Source organism: Hippoglossus hippoglossus, chromosome 21 (genome assembly GCF_009819705.1).
Source record: "Hippoglossus hippoglossus isolate fHipHip1 chromosome 21, fHipHip1.pri, whole genome shotgun sequence".
Taxonomy (NCBI): Eukaryota; Metazoa; Chordata; class Actinopteri; order Pleuronectiformes; family Pleuronectidae; genus Hippoglossus; species Hippoglossus hippoglossus.
The window spans coordinates 491,658-512,547 of NC_047171.1; the positions used below are offsets into that span (position 1 = coordinate 491,658).

At 45.9% G+C, this 20,890-nt stretch overlaps 2 protein-coding genes across 7 annotated transcripts in view; both read left to right on the forward strand.

The window, feature by feature from the left end:
- Nucleotides 1-20,890, forward strand: part of ttn.2 (titin, tandem duplicate 2) — a 186,791-nt gene that overhangs the window by 13,826 nt on the left and 152,075 nt on the right. For all 6 annotated transcript variants that reach the window (XM_034573338.1, XM_034573339.1, XM_034573341.1 and 3 more), the window contains exons 13-40: nt 28-286; nt 819-885; nt 986-1,183; nt 1,381-1,523; nt 1,641-1,789; nt 1,877-2,104; nt 2,490-2,731; nt 2,928-3,148; nt 3,235-3,399; nt 3,509-3,677; nt 3,796-5,492; nt 5,578-5,859; nt 5,944-6,210; nt 6,349-6,621; nt 6,712-6,975; nt 7,053-7,313; nt 7,430-7,690; nt 8,050-8,313; nt 8,833-9,093; nt 9,275-9,535; nt 9,791-10,051; nt 10,204-10,348; nt 10,470-10,638; nt 10,743-10,974; nt 11,062-11,346; nt 11,430-11,555; nt 11,635-11,823; nt 14,800-14,850. In XM_034573338.1, the coding sequence (XP_034429229.1) occupies nt 28-286; nt 819-885; nt 986-1,183; nt 1,381-1,523; nt 1,641-1,789; nt 1,877-2,104; nt 2,490-2,731; nt 2,928-3,148; nt 3,235-3,399; nt 3,509-3,677; nt 3,796-5,492; nt 5,578-5,859; nt 5,944-6,210; nt 6,349-6,621; nt 6,712-6,975; nt 7,053-7,313; nt 7,430-7,690; nt 8,050-8,313; nt 8,833-9,093; nt 9,275-9,535; nt 9,791-10,051; nt 10,204-10,348; nt 10,470-10,638; nt 10,743-10,974; nt 11,062-11,346; nt 11,430-11,555; nt 11,635-11,823; nt 14,800-14,850 (7,390 nt within the window). The remainder of the gene's footprint in view (nt 1-27; nt 287-818; nt 886-985; nt 1,184-1,380; nt 1,524-1,640; nt 1,790-1,876; nt 2,105-2,489; nt 2,732-2,927; nt 3,149-3,234; nt 3,400-3,508; nt 3,678-3,795; nt 5,493-5,577; nt 5,860-5,943; nt 6,211-6,348; nt 6,622-6,711; nt 6,976-7,052; nt 7,314-7,429; nt 7,691-8,049; nt 8,314-8,832; nt 9,094-9,274; nt 9,536-9,790; nt 10,052-10,203; nt 10,349-10,469; nt 10,639-10,742; nt 10,975-11,061; nt 11,347-11,429; nt 11,556-11,634; nt 11,824-14,799; nt 14,851-20,890) is intronic.
- LOC117754483 (telokin) lies at nt 13,313-14,262 on the forward strand. The gene has a single exon (XM_034573357.1). The coding sequence runs from the start codon at nt 13,460-13,462 to the stop codon at nt 14,021-14,023; it is 564 nt and encodes a 187-aa protein (XP_034429248.1). The 5' UTR covers nt 13,313-13,459; the 3' UTR covers nt 14,024-14,262.

Here is a 20,890-nt window from a genome sequence, read left to right on the forward strand (position 1 = left end):
GTCTGAGGTGTCGCTGTCTGTGTTCAGGGCCTGAAGAATGTGACCGTGACCGAGGGCGAGTCCTTGACCCTGGAGTGTCAGATCAGCGGTCAGCCTGCTCCTGCCATCATGTGGTTCAGAGAGGACTACAAGATCGAGAGCTCCATCGATTTCCAGATCAGCTACGAGAGTGGATTCGCCCGGCTGGTGATCCGCGAGGCGTTCGCTGAAGACAGCGGCCGCTTCACCTGCACCGCCACCAGCGAGGCGGGAACAGTCAGCACCTCCTGCTACCTGCTCGTCCAAGGTAACAACGACCCCCGGACAACTTCAAACTTTGTCAGCTCATATCTCTTACTTAGATTGGAGAAACATGAAATGTTGGTCTTTGTGTTTCTCATGTGACCAAATCATCTTGAAAAATGTCATTAATATCTGTGATGGTGTGATGATGTGACTCTGAATCACTTTATCAGTTTCTCCTGAATTATTCTATAAGATTAAAATGTTATGAATCAATCAATAAACGTAACCTGCTGGTGAAACCTGGATTTAGAAAACTGAAAAATATGTATAAACTGCGTCAGTGTTTAAAGCGCGGCAGGAACACAATTTTTTAATTTGCATGTTTGCATGTTGTAGCCCATTGATCAACATGTGTGACTAAAACCTGTTGATTCTTATGTGTACAAAAGGTCACCACATGAAAGTAATGCACTAAAATATAAACAGACGTGGTTTTGACCGAGATAGATTCAAGTCTGAATTGATTATCAATTTTCATTTTGGAGGTTAACTTCAGGTTTTATAAAGTTATCAACATTTACTCTCTGTTTTAGTGTCAGAAGAAATCGAGAGTAGAGAGGAGACGGCTGTGTCTGAAATCGACGTCACACAAGAGAAAATGTGAGTATAAATCATATCTACATATATAAAAAGATCACAGTAATATTCCTGTTGAGTTTCCACAGGTGCAGATTGTGATGGAGCTGTTTCTTCTCGTCAGTGTTGCCGTAGAGACAAAGGAACAGATGGTGGCAGAGGTGACGACAGGAGAGTCTGCTGCTCCCTTCTTCATCAAGAAACCCAGCGTTCAGAAGCTGGTGGAGGGAGGAAGCGTCGTCTTCGAATGTCAAGTCGGAGGAAACCCCAAACCTCACATCATCTGGAAGAAGAGCGGCGTGCCGCTCACCACTGGATACAGGTACAGAGCTTCTGTGCAGACACGTCACGGAAACCTTTCAGAACCTGGCTTCAGCACCAAAGTCCAGCTCATGGTTCACGTTTGGTCACGTGACAGAGCAATGACAGACAAATCAAATCCACCGAAATGTCAGATTTCAGGATTTCTTCTCTCTGATGTTTCCTGATCACAACTGTTGTTTTGATTTTTCCCATCAGATACAAAGTCGCCTACAAGAAGGAGACTGGAGCATGCAGACTGGAGATCTCCATGACCTTTGCTGATGATGCTGGAGAATACTCCATCTTTGCCAAGAATACTCATGGAGAAGCCTCAGCCTCCGCCACTCTGCTGGAGGAAGGTATCAGCATCCTCTTTTTCTCCATGCAGGGATTTTTGATTTCCTGAAAAATTAATTTGAATTAACAGAATCTTTGTTGGACCAGGGGCTCAGTGTTTTTTTCATCTATGTTTACAGAGGAATATGACGCTTATATGAAGCAGCTTGACGTGACATATAAAACTGAAGTGAGAACGACAGTGGTCCAGGAGCCCTCTGTGGTCGTGAGTCAATACGAGATGGAACAGAGGAGAGTGACAACCCCCATGAGCTTCGTCTCAGAAACAGTACGTTCTCTCTAAACCTTCAGAGTTCTGTGATAACAAGAGAAGTGTCTCCCCAGCTTGTATTTAATGTGAAACATTTTTCTGCAGGAATTCCTCGTTTCAGCCTTTGAAGAGAGGATTATTCACGAGATTGAATTGCGTATCATGAGGATCACCTACAGTGAGCTGGTGACGGAGGATGGAGAGCTGACGGTGACTGTGGAAGAGGAGGAAGCAATGCTGCCGGCCTTCGACACGCCGGTCAAAAACTACAGAATCGTGGAGGCAATGGGCGTCACTTTCCACTGCAAGATGGCTGGAACACCACTGCCAAAGGTGCGGAGTAGAATATGTTGCCAACCACGAGCAATGTTATCATTGTCTAATATTCACAGTTTTCTGCCTTTGTGGCTCCCACTTTTAGTTACTTTGCTAATGTTGCTGCAGGCTTCCTCCACTGACTGTTCAACATTTACATTTTTAGATGATTTTAGACGACATATAATTTATACTTAATCTCATTTAATGCTACGCTCACTGAGAAAATGACTTGCACATAGTGGCCATGCCTCGAAGGCTCCTCTCAACTGGGGGCAAGTGGGATTTCTTTATGTTTAAAGATGATGATTTTACTAACAAAAGCTTAAAAACCTACATGGTACCTGATAAATAACCACAGAAGTTTTGATGGTATATAAAATGATCCTTTGTCTTTTTCCAGATCGTTTGGTACAAAGACGGCCAGCGCATCAGGCCTGGGGGCCGTTACCAGATGGAGGTTCTTCAGGATGGGCGAGCCAGCCTGCGCCTGCCAGTGGTGCTGCCTGAGGATGAGGGCGTGTACACCGCCTTCGCCACCAACATGAAGGGAAATGCCGTCAGCTCTGGGAAACTCTATGTGGAGCCGTCCGGAGCTGTAACACCTCAGAGATACACACCACAGCCGGCAATGCAGAGGATCAGGTAAGTCTTAACCTTTTAGCTGGAGCATTAGCAGCTAAAGAGCCAGATCTTTTCCACAGGAGGTGGTGGACACCAAAATACAAACTGATTAAAAACGTTATTTAAGTATGTATAAGTTACTCCTGGCTCCAGTAATACACATTCACTATAAATCAGACTCCTGTCAACACATTTCAAACTGAAAACTCTTTCTCAGGTCCACCTCTCCTCGCTCTATGAGCCGCTCACCTGGTCGCTCTCCCAGCCGTTCTCCCGCCCGCCGTCTCGATGAGACAGATGAGGCTCAACTGGAAAGACTCTACAAACCTGTGTTTGTTCTCAAACCGTCCTCAATAAAATGCTCTGAGGGACAAACTGCCAGATTTGACTTGAAGGTTGTTGGCAGGCCCATGCCCGACACCTACTGGTTCCACAATGGTGAGTAAAACATATTTAACATATTCCAGAAATGCACCTTTATCTGTTACTTCTGCCTTTTGTAAAACCATTTATATTTTCCACAGGACAACAAGTGGTTAATGACTACACCCACAAGATCGTTGTCAAAGAAGACGGTATCCAGTCCCTGATCATTGTCCCTGCCATGCCACAAGATTCTGGAGAATGGACAGTCATCGCTCAGAACAGAGCTGGACGAACTTCTGTTTCTGTAAATCTGACTGTTGACGGTAAGTCTGCTTCACGGAATCTATCATCCGGATCAGATGACATTCTTTCAGCTTTGAAGGAAGTATGTCTTAATACATACTGTTCTGTGTCTTATTTCACCATCCACAGCTCGAGAAAGTCTAGCTCGCCCTCAGTTTGTCGACAAGCTGAAGAACATCACAGTCAAACAGGGCACTCTGGTGGAGCTGGCTGTTAGAGCCATGGGAAACCCTCTGCCTGATATTGTCTGGCTGAAAAACAGTGACATCATCTCACCACACAAGCACCCACATATCAAGTATGTATCTTCAATTTTAGCTGTGAATGATTTTCTAATATGTTAAAACTGCTTTGTAAAACTGTGGAGTAGTGAATAAATGTCCTGATCAATATATTTGAATGATTATGTATTTCAGGATCGATGGTACTAAAGGAGAGGCCAAATTCCAGATCCCATCTGCTTCAGGCACAGACAGCGCCTGGTACACCGCGACAGCCATCAACAAGGCTGGTAGAGACACCACTCGCTGCAGAGTCAATGTGGAGGTGGACTTCACTGCCCCTCAAGCTGAGAGGAAGCTCATTATTACCAAAGGAACGTACAAGGCTAAGGACATTGCTCCTCCGGAGTTGGAGCCCCTTCATCTGCGATATGGTCAAGAGCAGTGGGAGGAGGGCGACCTTTACGACAAAGAGAAGCAGCAGAAACCACTGTTCAAGAAAAAGCTGACCTCTATCAGAATGAAGCGTTTCGGTCCTGCTCATTTTGAGTGCAGACTGACCCCTATTGGTGACCCCATCATGGTAGTGGAGTGGCTGCACGATGGCAAACCCCTGGCTGCTGCTAACAGGTTACGCATGGTCAATGAGTTTGGCTACTGCAGCCTTGACTATGAAGCTGCTTACGCTAGAGACAGTGGTGTCGTCACTTGCAGAGCCACAAACAAGTTCGGAGTCGACCAGACCTCGGCCACCCTGATTGTCAAGGATGAGAAGGGTCTTGTTGAGGAAAGTCAGCTTCCTGAAGGCAGGAAGGGAGCTTTCAGAATGGATGAGATGGAGCGCCAAGCTCATCAGGGAGGACCCTATGGAGTTAGTGCTGACGACGAATATGAAAAGTCCAAACCTGAAATTGTTCTCGTTCCCGAACCAGCCAGAGTGCTTGAAGGCGACATTGCTCGATTCCGTTGCAGGGTGACCGGTTATCCAGCACCCAAAGTTAACTGGTACCTCAATGGACAACTTATCCGCAAAAGCAAGCGATACAGACTTTGTTATGATGGTATTTACTATTTGGAGATTGTTGACATCAAGTCCTATGACTCAGGAGAGGTCAGGGTGGTGGCAGACAATCCTTTGGGAACAACTGAGCACACAGTGAAGCTGGAAGTCCAACAGAAAGAGGACTTTAGATCTGTCCTGCGTCGTGCTCCGGAACAGAGGACTGCCGAGGCTGCACATGAACCTGGAAGAATTGGATTTGACGTCATGAAGGTTGACCAACCTGCTGACGCTGCACAGGACAGGGAAGTTGTTAAGCTCCGTAGGACACAGAGAATCACCCACGAGAAAACCTCAGAGGAATCCGATGAACTGAAAACTAAGTTCAAGCGTAGGACAGAGGAAGGTTTCTACGAGTCCATCTCTGCTGTGGAGTTTAAGTCTCGTAGGAGAGACGAGTCTTATGAGGATCTACTGAAGAAGACCAAGGATGACTTGCTTCATCGCTTGAAAGAGAAGGAGGAGGCTGAGAGGAAGAGGCTGGAGGAACAGGGCACAGTCACCATCCCCACAATCAAACCAGAGAGGGTCCAGCTCTCCCCTAGCATGGAGGCTCCCAGGATCCTGGAACGCATCGCCAGCAAGACCGTTGCTCCAATGGATGAGGTTCGTTTCCGACTCAGAGTCGTGGGCAGACCAGAACCTGAGTGCCAGTGGTTCAAGAACGGTGTTCAGCTGGAAAAGTCAGACCGTGTTTACTGGTACTGGCCTGAGGATCATGTGTGTGAACTGGTGGTGAGAGACGTCACAGTGGAGGATTCTGCCAGCGTCATGGTTAAAGCCATGAATGTTGCTGGGGAATCTTCAAGCCATGCGTTTCTGCTTGTGCAAGGTAATTATACCACTTGATACTTCTTCCATAACTTTGTCATTTTCTTTATTTGATTTCAACCATATCTTATTTTTTCTCTTTACAGCCAAAGTGGCGATTAACTTTACCCAAAACCTGACAGACACCAGTGCCAATGAGAAGGACACGATAGTCACCTTCGAGTGTGAAACCAATGAGCCTTTTGTTAAAGTCAAGTGGCTTAAGAACAACATGGAGATCTTCTCCGGAGACAAATACAGAATGCACTCGGACAGAAAGGCTCACTTCCTGTCTGTGCTGATGGTTGAAATGAAGGATGATGCCGAATACGCTTGTGTGAATATAGAAGATGAGAACATCAGGACGAGTGCAAGACTCAATGTTGAAGGTAACCTCTTCCCATCTCCCGTCTTACCTGCTCTTATTTGGGTAGTTTGGTAGATAATAGCTCTTGATGTTGTTTTTGATCCAGGCGCTGCCCTGGAGCTCATCAAACACTTGGAGAACATTGAGGTACCAGAGACCTACGCTGGAGAGTTTGAGGTTGAGCTTTCTCGTGAGGACGCTGAAGGCAGCTGGTTCTTCAAAGACAAGGAGATCTCTTCCGGCAGTAAATACATAATGTCTTCCCGCCGAGGGAGACACACCTTGTCTGTCAAGGATGTCAGAAGAGAGGACCAGGGAAAATACACCTTCGTATGTGGAGATCTGAGGACCAGTGCCTCACTGAAGATGAAATGTAAGAGAAGTTCAACCCAACCTCTGTCTTTTCCCTCGTCATCAGCTGCACTGTGGCCATTTTACATTTTGCCTGTTGTGTTTTAGTGATTTGTAATGGTTGTATAACGTGACTGTAATGATGTGTCTCCACCACCAGTGCGCCCAGTAACCCTGATGCAGCCATTGACCGACCTCACAGTCTGTGAGGGTGACATCGCTCAGCTGGAGGTGAGGTTCTCCCAGGAGAATGTTGAGGGAACCTGGATGAAGAACGGCCAGGCCATTTCTGCTTCGGACCGCATCCACATTGTGATCGACAAACTGGTTCACAAGCTGCTGATGGAGAACGTCAGCAGAGAAGATGCTGCCTCCTACTCTTTCTTGGTTCCTGCCCAAGACATCTCCACCTCAGGCAAACTCAGTGTCCAAAGTACGAGTCAGAATTGGTTTGAGAAGTTATATCCAATTGTAATCATCTCTTTGAACGTCTCTAATCATAATGTTTCGTCTCTGATCACAGCCATTGACATTGTGGTGCCTCTGAAGGACGTGTCCTCCATTGAGGGCACCAAAGCTGTTTTGGAGGCCAAGATCTCTGCTCAAGATATTAGCTCAGTCAAATGGTTCCACAACGACAAACTGCTGACTGCTAGCGACAGAATCCAGATCGTGGCCAAGGGAGCCAAGCAGCGTCTGGTCTTCAGCAGGAGCTACGCCTCTGATCAAGGACACTACAAACTGGTGGTCGGCAAAGTTGACACCAGCTGCAACCTAACTGTCGAACGTAAGAGTGATTTTATTTTCCTCTGGTCATAGTTGAATTTCCACCGTCCTGTACCAACCATGTTGCTGTTATTACAGAGGTTCAGATTGTGAAGCACATGGAGGACAAAGTCTGCTCTGAGTCCCAGAACGTCACCTTTAAAGTTGAAGTATCTCACCCTGGCATCGACCCAGTCTGGATGTTCAGGAACCAGCAGCTCAAATCTGGACCCAAACACAAGATGGACTCCAAGGGCAACGCTCACTCTCTGACTGTCATCGATGCCATGAAAGACGAGGAGGGCCAGTACACGTTCCACGCTGGTGAAAAGACGTCCAGTGCCAAGCTCTCTGTCTCAGGTACGTCTCAACCAGAGGACGTCACGACCTTATTCACTCAATTACTGGTGACGCATCATCAGCCACCCTGCTGCCTCAGAATCATAAAGTAATCTGCTTTCTTGTTCTGCCACCAGGTGGTGCCATCACACGACCACTTCAGGACGTGACAGTGGCGGAGTCTCAGACAGCTGAGTTTGAGTGTGAAGTCGCCAACGCCAACGCTGAGGGGAAGTGGCTGAAGGAGGGTAAACCTGTGGACTTCAATGAGAATGTGGTGAGCGAGGTGAAAGGAGCCATCAGGCGCCTCATCATCGTCATTACCAGACCGCAGGACGTCGGGGAGTACACCTACCAGGTGTCCAACTCCAAAACCACTGCCAACCTCAGGGTGGAGGGTGAGTGGCCGCTTCTTCTTCATGTTATCTCATTTGGTCGTGTTTCAAGTTGAGAAATGTAACTGTTAGCATGAAGCTAACGGGGATTTATCGTTGGTTTATTCTTCTAAAAGGCAAAAGACCAGTCACATTTTTGTAACAAATTTTTAGTTTATGACTTATTTTGATTAGTGGTTAATAATATTAAAACTTAACTCACCTTCTTTCATTCCTGCTCCCTTCAGGATAAACCCTCGTAATTTTAATGAACCATTGAGGAAATTGCACCAGAACAAACCTCACTGCACAACTTCAATTGTATCATCACTATATTCTTTATATTCTTTATAGTTTTTATCTGGTTGTATTCCGTCTGTTAGCGGTAAAGATCAAGAAAACTCTCAGAAACCAGACGGTGACAGAAACCCAGGAGGCGGTGTTCACGCTGGAGCTCACCCACACAGACGTGAAGGGATCCCAGTGGATCAAGAACGGCGTGGAGCTGCAGAGCAGCGACAAGCACGAGATCACGTCAGACGGCGTGGTCCACACCCTGAGGGTGAAGAACTGCAGCTCACAGGACGAGTGCGTTTATTCCTTTAAACTGGGAAAACTGTCCGCCAACGCCAGGCTCGGCGTGGAGAGTGAGTATCACTGAACTGGAAAAGTTCAAATGCGTCGTTCATATTTGTCTTTGATTGGTAACGAATTATTTATGATATTATATTTGCAATATTGTTAAAGAAGAAAGAAAATATGAACTATTAATGGACAGATGTAAGAAATATTGATATAAGTTATTGTATTTGCAGGTAAAGTGATTTTTAAATTAACTCATTTTGATACTTAAATGTTTCTTATGTCCCAAATCAGCACTTTCAACTCATTTTCCCATGAAGGGTAAATTATGTTGAAATAAAACATGACAACTGGGAAGTCCCCTTAATTCTTTTTAACACCCTGCTGCCATAATGTATATACTTTTTAAAATACCCTTCAAACCCTTCTAGCTCTGTCCTGTGCTTACATTTTGTACATTTTATATATTGACAGATTACATTGCACATTATTATATTGACACTATCAAATATCATTAGCTTCAAATGTTTTGCATTTTCGTATTTTAACTTTGAATGCCTTTTGTCTGCGACTTGTTTCTGCAGCGATCAAGATTGTTAAGAAGATGAAGGACGTGACATCATTGTTGGACGGCACCGCCTCCTTTGAGATGAGCCTGTCACATGACAACATCCCCGTCAGGTGGATGTTCAAAGGGGTGGAGCTGAAGTCGAGCAACAAGTGTAAAGTTCTGTCGGAGAGGAAAGCTCACAAACTGATTGTGCAGAACGTCAACCCCAGCGACGCAGGAGAGTACAGCGCTGTGGTCGGACACCTGCAGTGCAGCGCCACGCTCACCGTGGAGGGTACGTCACGTTTCACGTTACTTCTACACCATGAAACCTTCCAGATTTTTTATTTGTTGTAAAAAAAATGGTGGTTTGACAAATTAATTTTACAAATGATGATCGAGAGAGTAAAATTATAAAGTTTTAAAATGACCAATTTACTATATAACCATAACAATTGCTGGATTTGTTGCTGCAGCTCTGAAAGTCACCAAACCCATGAAGAGCGTGGAGGTGCCAGAGACTCAGGTGGCCACGTTCGAGTGTGAGGTTTCTCACTTCAACGTCCCGTCCACGTGGCTGAAGGACGGTGTGGAGATCGAGATGAGCGAGAAGTTCAGGATCGTGGTTCAAGGGAAACTTCACCAGCTGAAGATCATGAACACCAGCAGGGACGACTCTGCAGAGTACACCTTCATCTGTGGCAACGATCGAGTCTCCGCCACGCTCACCGTCAGCCGTGAGAACATGTTCAGATCAAATCCAGCCCTTAGACAATAACGTGGAAACCTTTCATGAAAAAGACGTGTATATACATAATTTGATAAAGCACATAAATGTTTGAATACGTGACAGATTGTAATGTTTTGTATGTAGGGATAATGTGAACTTTACTCTTTTCTAATTTAAAAACAATTTAAAAATGAAATAAAATGTTATCTGAAGTATAAGAAGAACATTTTGTGTCCGAACCAACGTGTTTGTTCTTCTCCAGCCGTCATGATCACATCCATGTTGAAGGACCTGAACGCTCAGGAGAGAGACACCATCACCTTCGAGGTCACCGTCAACTACGAGGGCATCACCTACAAATGGCTGAAGAACGGCGTGGAGGTCAAGTCGTCGGACAGATGTCAGGTCCGCAGCCGGCAGCTCACGCACTCGCTCTCCATCAAAAACGTTCACTTCGGAGACGGAGGAGAGTACCAGTTTGTGGCCGGCTCGGCTGCCTCCGCCGCAAATCTGTTTGTGGAAGGTAACGTCAGAATGTTTCATGATCTGAAGAATGTGGAAATATCAAAAATAACACAAAACAGAAGTTGATCTTGAACTGATTAAGTACGATGTCTGAAATCCAGCCTGTGTTTTATGTCAACATTCTGAGGTAAATGTTTTCGCTGTTTTCAGCTCGAGTGATTGAATTCACCAAGAAAATCAAGGACATAAAGATCACAGAGAAGAAAAAGGCGATTTTTGAATGTGAGGTCACGGAGCCAAACATCCAGGTGATGTGGATGAAGGACGGTCAGGAACTGGACGTGTCCGAGGAACGGTTCGTTTTCACCAACACTGTCGTACTTATACTGCTGCTAACGTCTGCTGCTCGCTGTGCGCTAACATTCACCAACGCTCTTTATTAGTGGTAAATATGAGCTGCGATGTCGTGTTCTCAGGTACATTATGACAGCAGAGAAGTACGTTCACCGTCTGATGATCCAGACGGTTCGTATGTCCGATGCCGGAGTGTATTCAGTGGTGGCTGGATCGAGTGTCTCCAAAGCTCAGCTCACAGTCGAGGGTCGCGACATCCGGATCTCTGAACCGGCTGAGCGGGAAATTACAGTGAGACAGCTACTTTAAATATCAGCAAAGCTTCATGGGTAAATTTTGGATGAGTCATGTGATTTGAGATATGTAAAACTGGAACATTCCTTCCTCTTTCCAAGGTTCTGGAGAAACAACGAGCGACCTTCGAGTTCGAGGTGAACGAGGACGATGTGGAGGGTCGCTGGCTGAGGAACGGGGTGGAGATCCAAGTCTCTGTGGAGGACCGGTTCAGCTACGTGGCCATCAGAAAGCTGCACCGCCTCACCATCTCCGAGACCTACAGGAGTGACGCCGGGGAGTACATCTTCATCGCCGGCAAGAACAGGAGCACCATGCACCTCCGGGTCAACAGTAAGTGAGGCACGAAGGTGAATACCATGGAGTGAAGGGATCATATTTAAAGCAGATGACCAACTCTTTGTTTCGTGCTTCGTTCAGTCCCAGAGCCTCCGCAGATCCTTCGCCACATGGAGCCTCAGTCGTTAGAGGCCGGTAAACCTGCTCGCTTCTCCGTGAAGGTGAGCGGCGTTCCTCAGCCTCAGGTCTTCTGGTACAAAAACTCCCAGGCCCTGTCTCCGGGCTTCAAGTGTAAGTTCCTTCATGACGGCGACGAGCACACGCTGCTGCTGATCGAGGTTTTCCCAGAGGACACCGCCGTCTACAACTGCGAGGCAAAGAACGACTATGGCACCGCCACGAGCACCGCAGCGCTCAACGTGGAAGGTAGGACGTTACACATGTTGGACAAAGAGGAGAGAAATGTTTCAGACAGGACATGTGAAGATGCTGGTTTGTGTGCATCTTAGTTTCAGAAGTGGTTTCTCCGGACTCAGCTGCTCCTGTTGCTCCACCTGTCGTCATCTCACCCATCGCCAACGCTTCTGCCCGTGAGGGAGAACCGGCTCGCTTCCAGTGCAGAGTCCGTGGAGATGGTAAGAAAACTCGACACCCCGGTCACCTCCCTTATCTCCCCCGACACAGCGCTCACCACAACCTTTGTCCTCCGTCCAGATGTGAAGATCAGCTGGTCCCACAGAGGGAAGGAGATCAAGCAGTCTGACTTCTTCAGGATGTCTCAGTTTGACGACAGCTGTCAGCTGGAGATCTCCAGGGTGTACCCAGAGGACGAGGGCGAGTACAGCTGCGTGGCCACGAACAGCGCCGGCACCGTCTCCTGCGCCGCCACCCTCACTCTGGACGGTAAGTTTGTTACCGCCATAAAGTTTTGAATAAGTGGAGCAGCAAACGGCAGCCGAGGTCGACACTAATGTTCTCAGTAGATGTGTGACATCACAGCGTCTTTCTGAATCCTCATCCAGATGAGCAGCAGGTCCGAGTGTCTCAATGTACGACATCGACTGAACTGCACTCAACACTGTGTATATACAAACTCCACTCAACACTGTGTATATACACAAACTGCACTCAACACTGTGTAAATACACAAACTGCACTCAACACTGTGTATATACACAAACTGCACTCAACACTGTGTAAATACACAAACTGCACTCAACACTGTGTATATACACAAACTGCACTCAACACTGTGTATATACACAAACTGCACTCAACACTGTGTAAATACACAAACTGCACTCAACACTGTGTATATACACAAACTCCACTCAACACTGTGTATATACACAAACTGCACTCAACACTGTGTATATACACAAACTGCACTCAACACTGTGTAAATACACAAACTGCACTCAACACTGTGTATATACACAAACTGCACTCAACACTGTGTATATACACAAACTGCACTCAACACTGTGTAAATACACAAACTGCACTCAACACTGTGTAAATACACAAACTGCACTCAACACTGTGTAAATACACAAACTGCACTCAACACTGTGTATATACAAACTCCACTCAACACTGTGTATATACACAAACTGCACTCAACACTGTGTGTATATATACACAAACTGCACTCAACACTGTGTATATACACAAACTCCACTCAACACTGTGTATATACAAACTCCACTCAACACTGTGTATATACACAAACTGCACTCAACACTGTGTAAATACACAAACTGCACTCAACACTGTGTATATACACAAACTGCACTCAACACTGTGTATATACACAAACTGCACTCAACACTGTGTAAATACACAAACTCCACTCAACACTGTGTATATACACAAACTGCACTCAACACTGTGTATATACACAAACTGCACTCAACACTGTGTAAATACACAAACTGCACTCAACACTGTGTATATACACAAACTGCACTCAACACTGTGTATATACACAAACTGCACTCAACACTGTGTATATACAAACTCCACTCAACACTGTGTATATACACAAACTCCACTCAACACTGTGTATATACACAAACTCCACTCAACACTGTGTATATACAAACTCCACTCAACACTGTGTATATACACAAACTGCACTCAACACTGTGTAAATACACAAACTGCACTCAACACTGTGTATATACACAAACTGCACTCAACACTGTGTATATACACAAACTGCACTCAACACTGTGTATATACACAAACTGCACTCAACACTGTGTAAATACACAAACTGCACTCAACACTGTGTATATACACAAACTGCACTCAACACTGTGTGTGTGTGTGTGTGTATATATATATATATATATATATACACACACACACACAAACTGCACAGCAGTGAATCTCATCACATTTAGTCTGAATGAGTTTCATGTTTAAATCCTAATGTAATAATAATAATCTCAAATGATGTTGATTATCAGACCTCAGCCCCTGAAGTTCCACTCTTTGTCTCTTTGTGGTTTTGTTGTGTATCTTTGTGGTCAAAATGGCCGACGCTGACTGGGAACATAAAGCAAACCAGAGGACAAACTTCTTTCTTTCAGGACAAAAACAAAAGGTGGACAGTCTAGCTGAGACACATGTGTCCACTCGGCTCACCAGTCTAAAGAAACCCCCCATTGGTCAAAAGCCAGTTTTCATCCAGCCAATCACAAGTTGCACGGTGCCGCACGGCGAGGTGGCCCGCTTCCATGCATGTGTGTCCGGCACGCCGAAGCCAGAGATGAGCTGGTTCCACAACCGGCAGCCAGTTTGGCCCACTAAGAATGTGGTGTTTCACTTTGACGAGGTGACCAACAGCGCCACGCTCATCATCGTCGACGCCTTCTCTGAGCACGCCGGGCAGTACACCTGCAGGGCGGCCAATATCTCTGGAGAGGCGGCGTGCTCGGCCACCCTCACCATTACTGCAGAGGAAGAAGGTAACCTGTGGTTCCTCGGCTGTAGCCAGATTCCCTCTGACATCACCCGTTTCTCCTCCTGTGAGATTAACTCCTGTCCTGAGGGGACGTCCCAAACTAGTCCACGACAACATCCCGTTTCATTTTAGAGTTTGTTAAATACCTTTATGAACTCTGTTCAACCAGGAAAGACTCACTGAATTTAAAACATACTTTTAGGAGTTTGAATAATTCTAACTTTTCTCAAAGTGACCCTGTTAATACAACAGGTCGGGACATCCCTCAGACTAACTGCACTGTTCCACTGAGACACCCCTCCTCCTCCTCCTCCTCCTCCTCCTCATCATCACTGCACAGGAACAAACTCCTCCTCACCCTCATCTCTTCTCCTGCTGTGTAATAACCTCCTCCCTCCAGGAAACCCTCCTCTGATCCGTTTGTTTTTTTGGGTGAAATCTGCAACGCTCTTGTTGGTCTAAAGTATGAATGTCAACAATATTCACCCGTTAGAGATGATTAAAACACGTTAACATTAGCAGCAGAATAAGTTAAGATGAGAATAATCTACTCTTGATAAGACCACTTACCGGGTCTTTCTTCCAGCTTTCAACTGCCACTCATGGTCTTCTTCTTTAAGTGCAAACAAAGATGGATTCTGTGTTTTTTTATTATTATTATTATTATGGAGTTGACTCACATTTTGGTTTAAGGTGTCGTGTTCTTTCCTCATCGTGTTCCATACTAACGACACAATCCACACATTATTGTGGGACTTTACTTCACTTGACTTTGTCTTATTTCTATGTTGAAGAATAAAGTTTGAGCTTTGGGTTTGAAACTTTATGAGCAGCGATAGTTAGAAGGTAAAGAGAATTGAGCTGAGCAGAGATCTGTGAGCTAAGTGTCTTTTCTCTCTCGTCCACAGTGACTCACGTGAGAGAGGAGATCGAAGCCAAGATTGAGCAAGAAGTCAAAGGTAAGAACAAAGTTAATGACGATCACACATGACAGCAGGTCACTGTCGCCGAGCGGGAGAGGAACAGATTGACCAGATTTCTGCTTCACGCTGTGATCCAACCTCTGACTCCGTGAACACGAGTTGAACTGGAGACTCTGTGGAGACACATCTGATGTATTGATGCATGTGTTACGGACTACTTGGGTTTCAGTTGGCCTGCACCCACAGACTACTTCTAGAGCTTATCAATACGACATTATGTTAAACTGTCCCTTCACATGATCTTTCATTTCCACAGCTGCATGTGGTCTTCATGTGTCCTGACAGAAAACTCCTGGTGTTTGTGTTTTTCTACCTCCTCTACTTCTCATGGTTTCCTACAGACGAGCACAGAACTTGCTTGTTCTGGGTTTTGACACCTGCGTTTTTGCATCCAAGAGTTCGTTTCATTTTGGCATGACGGATCTCTGGTCTTTTCCCCTGAAAAGGTGCAGGATATATATCTTTTAAAGCTCCCAGATTTGAAATGCCCTTTAAAAGATATGGAGGTTTACTGCATCTGGAACTGATACCTTCCTCCTGCAAAATATTTCTTAGCCTGGCTTGCAGATAGTGGGATGTGATTCCTGTGGTTTGCATTCTAAATAACAACCAATATTAGTTCGAATAAACGCCTTCTCACTCAGTTCTAGCTTAATTTGTTTAAGTTTTGGAATATTAGTCTTGTGCACCATTCATTTCCTCTTAAGTTTAAGGATTAGAAAGGGCGTTTATTCTCCTGTCTGCAAGTCAGGTAAGGAATGTTCTATAAAAAAAAGCCGAAGCAATCATGAAAAGGTTAAGCAAGCGACTGCTAGCTGCACATACTGGAAATATGCATTTTTTAATCATAATAAAAGAATTCATGTTTTGAAGAAATTTCCACAGACGAAGGATCAAAACTTCCTGCAGATTTCTAGTAAAAAGAATCAAGTCTTGCGTTTATTCGAACAAATATGGTGAGTGGAATTATTTCTTATGGCATTGTGACTCCCAGCATGCATTTAATATTTCCATTAATGATTCATTCAAATTCCTCTCTTTTTGAACTCCTTGAGGCTGAGTTGTTCTGACAGTTGTTTTTCTTTTTGCAGAACTGTTTTATCACGACAGTAAAGGAGACACACGTCTCAGCAGCGTTGACGTCACCAGCACTCGACAGCTGAGAGGAGCCTTCTCCGACACAGAGGACTTCCTGGATCACGGCCTGGTATCAGCCAATCGCTGCTCCAGCAGAACCTCCTCTATTAGCTCGTGGACGGACAACATCAAACCGTCTTTCACAAAGAAACTCAAGTTCCAGTCCGTTCTGGAGGGGGAACCAGTTGAGTTAAAGTGTAAATTAATTGCTTGCCCTCCACCAACTATTCTGTGGTTTCACAACAATAGATCTGTTCCCAAAGAGCGTAGACGTAGGATCTGCACTGACAGCAGAATGCACATGCACACTACCAGCCTGGTTATTGATGGTGTGAGAGAGAAGGACTCGGGCAGTTATAAGGTCATGGCGATAAACTCCGAGGGTTCTGCAGAGTCCACAGCATCACTGCTGGTGTCACTAAGGGAGGAGCAGTCTGCAAACTACCTGAGTTTTGTTAAACGCTCGGCCAAAGCACATGAAAGTGTCGACACTATGGCAGAGCAGAGGAAGGAGAGGAAGTTTAGGGTCGACCTCCGGTGTGTAGGGTCTCCGTTCGACAAAATGTCTAAAGTTCATCAGGGAAGATCTCGGTCTAAGAATTCTCTGGTGCGCACGGTGTTCTTTCACTCTGATTCTCATTCAAAAGAAAAAGAGTCAGAGAAAGGGTCTAAATGTTTGGAAACTGCCTCTGAGCGTGCTCCATCTCCTCCGCCCATGTTTGACAGGTCCGAGCGCTTCAATGACAGATTCAGTGATGTGTACTGTGACCGGCGCACTGGTGCCAGGTTCAGTGACAAATTTAGTGACCGGTGCAGCGACCGGTACAGCGACAGGTTCAGTGACACTGAGAGCCTTCACAATGAGGTGAGAACAAAACTTACCACGCTCCAGAAAGCTGTAAAACAGAAGAAGAGGCTTTCAATCTCCACCATGTCCTCCTCTGAGTTTGAGTTAGAATCGGTTACCAGCGAGCCAAGTTATACAGATTATGTTGAGAGGCTCAGGGTCAAACCTGCGTCTCTGCCTGATCAACATTTTAATCGACCATTGGATGTTGGCGAGAGCCATAGGGAGTTTCCAGGTAAGATTTCCAGCAGGGATCCCTTGCAGCCTCGTGCGAGGCATTCATTTGAGCCTCAGTCCAGAACCAGGGCTATTCAGATCATGAGAGGTGAGCTGGTTGAAACACTGGTGCAGAGTGCAGAAGAGAAATCGGGTGAAATGTATTCACGGATATTGGAAGATAAAAAAGTCGAGAGTTTGAGTGACTCTCAGGCAGATGTTAGATTGAAGAAGATATTAAGTGAGCATCACAGTGTTTTTGCTACAACAAAAGAGGATGAACTACGTCACCTTGAAGCCCAAGACTCTGAAACAACAGGATATCCAGAGACTACAACCTGCACTGAAACCAGGGAGTCTGTCCGAGTTGTGCCCGGTAAAGGGGAGAAATCCCCCACAGATTCAACCCGGCCAAAGTTAGTCACATCTGCCAGAGAGAAGTTCCTTAGAGAAGCAGTAACATCAGAAGACAAAGCGACAACAGAAACCATTGAGCCATATGAAGGTGAGTCTTTGAGGGCTCAGTATGAGAAGAGCCTGGAAGCCGATCGGATGGAGTGTGAATCGAAACTCTTGACCCTGCGGATCAGGAAATGGCAGCAAGGGAGTAGGCCATCGGAGGAGGAGGAGGAGGAGGAGACATTTCACAGTGAAACGGATCTGCCCGTGCTGACAGAAACACAGTACATGGAGCCTGAGGGCCACATTTTCACTCAGCAGGAGGCAAAAGAGAAAAGAGAATCTGTAGACACAGTAACGGTGCCCTCGATTGCAACTACATCAACCCTCAAATCACCTGAAGTAAAAACCAGAGGAGAAGAAATGGAAACATCTGCCTCCCAGCTTGAAAAGTCATTCAAAATGGAAGCAAGGTTAGAAGGCTTGGAAGGTGCGACACCAGCCACGATCACACAAAGATCCCCAAGAATTAAAGCCAGAGCATCAGAAGTGGAAGCTGAGTTGTACCCTGGAATAAAAGCCAGGACGGAGGACAAACTGAGAGAGTTTCCCAGACCAAGAGAAGTCAGGTCTGTCAAAGCAAGGTTACCCAGTGAAGCTGTAACACCTCACAGTTCAGCAACAGATGAGCTTTATGAACAGGAATATGCAGGTGAGTCCTTGAGGGCTCAGTATGAGAAGAGCCTCGAAGCAGATCGGATGGAGTGTGAAGAGAAACTTCTGGCCATTCGGGTCAGGAAATGGCAGCACGGCATGCAGATGTCAGAAGACGAGCAATTCCACCCTGAAACTGATCTGCCCATGCCAGCAGAACCACAGTACATGGAGCCTGAGGGGCACATTTATACTCAGCAGGAGGCAATCGAGGAAAGAGTAACTGTAGGCAATGTTACCTTGTCACAGCCCTCTAAAGTAAAAGGTAGCGTGGAACTGGGTGAAACATCTGGCCCTGAGCCTAAAGCTAGAATGAAAACCAGACCGACAGAGCTGGAAACTGAGGCACAAAAATCACCCAGAGTTAAAGCTAAAGCAGCAGAAGTGGAGACTGAATCTCTGCCCAGAACAAAAGCCAGAGCTCAAAAGATGTTTTTTGAGAAGACAAGAGAAGAGTGTGAGCTTCAGCTGTCAAGGGAGAACATCTCTGAACTGAAGAATGAGAGTGAGAAGTTTGTCAGTGAAGAGGAAGCCTTGAATCAGCGGATAATGAAATGGCAGCAGAATGTTCGGATGGAACAAGACCAAGCTGTGAAGCTGGAGTCTGACTGGTCGGAGGGTTACTCACCGTTGCAGAAAAAAACAACGTCTGAGGTTGAAAGAAATGTTGCAGAGTCTTCTGCTTTAGAATCTGTTCAACAACTTGAAGGGGCCCACAACAGCAACACTTCCCCAGGGAGAACAGCTAAAGATAAATTCCTCTTGGGTGAGTCTGTTGCTTCTGCTTTCCAAGATCAGCAGGGTGAAAGTCTTCAGTGGCCACCTGCTGGTGACCTGCCCACAGAGGGGCGTGAGACCAGGTTGAAAAGGGACAGTGAGTACTTTGTAAGCGAGGAGGAAGCACTGGCTCAGCGGATTCTGAAATGGCAACAGGATGCCGTCGAACAAGAGGAAGTAGCTGAACTGGAGTCTGAGTGGACATTGGATAGTCAATGCAAATTGTCTGGCTCCATTTTGCCATGCGAGTCAGTTGTTCCACCATCTGAAACCCACCTCACAGACCTTCCGCCTCCACATGCAGCACTTGCTGGTGAAGTCTTACCAACAAAAAGACCTTCACCCCCCCATCATGCAATTGGATTAGAACCCGCTCCTCCTCATGAGTTTTCTTCTATAACAAGGTATTCTCTGACCCGTCCTGGTTTACCTCACCACGCAGATGTGCCTATCGAAAGTTCTGATGATTTAAAAGACAAAATGGTTCACGAAACTTCACCAGTTCAGAGGCAGTCTCCAACCCAACTTTCAAGTGTGCCTTTTGAGGGATATACATTTGGCTCTGCTCAGGGGGAAACCCCTCATAAACCTTCCAGGAGACGTTCCCCATGCCTTGCTCCACAAGAGGATTTGGAAAGAGAGGCAGAGAGGAGGTGGAGCAGGGAGGAGAATGTAATGACTGCTGATAAATCCAGTAGTCAACGCTTCCAGTCGGAGATGAGTGAAGCTAGAGGGGTGAGAGAGGGATCAGGAACTACAAGAGAGAGACAACAGGAGGGTATTGTAGGTGTGAGGAGAGAAGAAAGTGGAGATTCGACAAGATCAAAACTGGGCAATGAAATGAGTGCAGAGAGTCTTAAATATGATGCTATAAAAAAGGATGAGCAGAGAGTCCAAGAGGAGTCAAATTTAAAAGAGGCTGTTCCCAAATGTCAAGGGTCTAAAGGGGAAACGCAAGAGGATCCAAGTGCCGGATGCTCCAAACCAGTGTTCTTGAAAGAAATATCTTCACTTAAAGTAAAGATTGGTGAGATGTCAGAGTTTACTTGCCAGTTCCAAGGTGACCCTCTGCCCACTGTCACCTGGCTCAAAGATGGCCACCCATTAGCCCACAACCCTGACTATGACATCATAAGTAAATCCAGCAAATCAAATCTAACAGTCTACTATCCAACAACAGACCACGAGGGCATGTATGACTGTGTCATATCTAATAAACATGGCAAATCCATCTGTAGCGCCGCCCTGGAGGTCTCAGACAAGAAGGTGACGAGGACGTTGGGTTTCACACAGGAGGTGTTTGTTACAGAAGAGCTTGAGAAGAGTGAGAAGCAGAAGGAGAGCGTGATGGAGGAGGAACTTCAGTCCTACATTGATTCAGGAAAGGAAACTCTACAGGTTCCTCAGGCAGTGGTCCACAGGCGCCGCTGCTCGGATGAATCTTTCAGCTCCTCACCTGTAGAAATCAGAATTACAGCTGCCACTCCTGTCCCTGAGATGACTGAAGAAAGGAGTGAGGGCGAATCTCAGACTGTCACAGAGAAAATGTCAGATGTGCCCAGTGATGATGGAGCCTCTCAGAATGTCAAACATAAGTTCACCTTCTCTTTTGATGTAGCTGGTGAAGCTCCTTGTGTCATCAGTGAATTAGAGAATATCACCTGCTCTGAAGGCCACACTGCTGTGTTAGAGTGTGTGATAGTAGGTGAGCCTGCCTCTGAAATGGAATGGTTTTGTGATGATGTTTGCCTCAAAATCACAAGCGGAAAATACAGAAGTGAGGTAGATGATAAGGTGTACCGGCTGTATATTAACAGTTTTACGTACACTGATGCTGGAGTGTACAAGTGTTTTGCCAGAAATAAACTGGGAGAGGTTACAAGCATTGCCCATGTTTCATTCCAAGTGGCAGAGCAAATGTCAAAG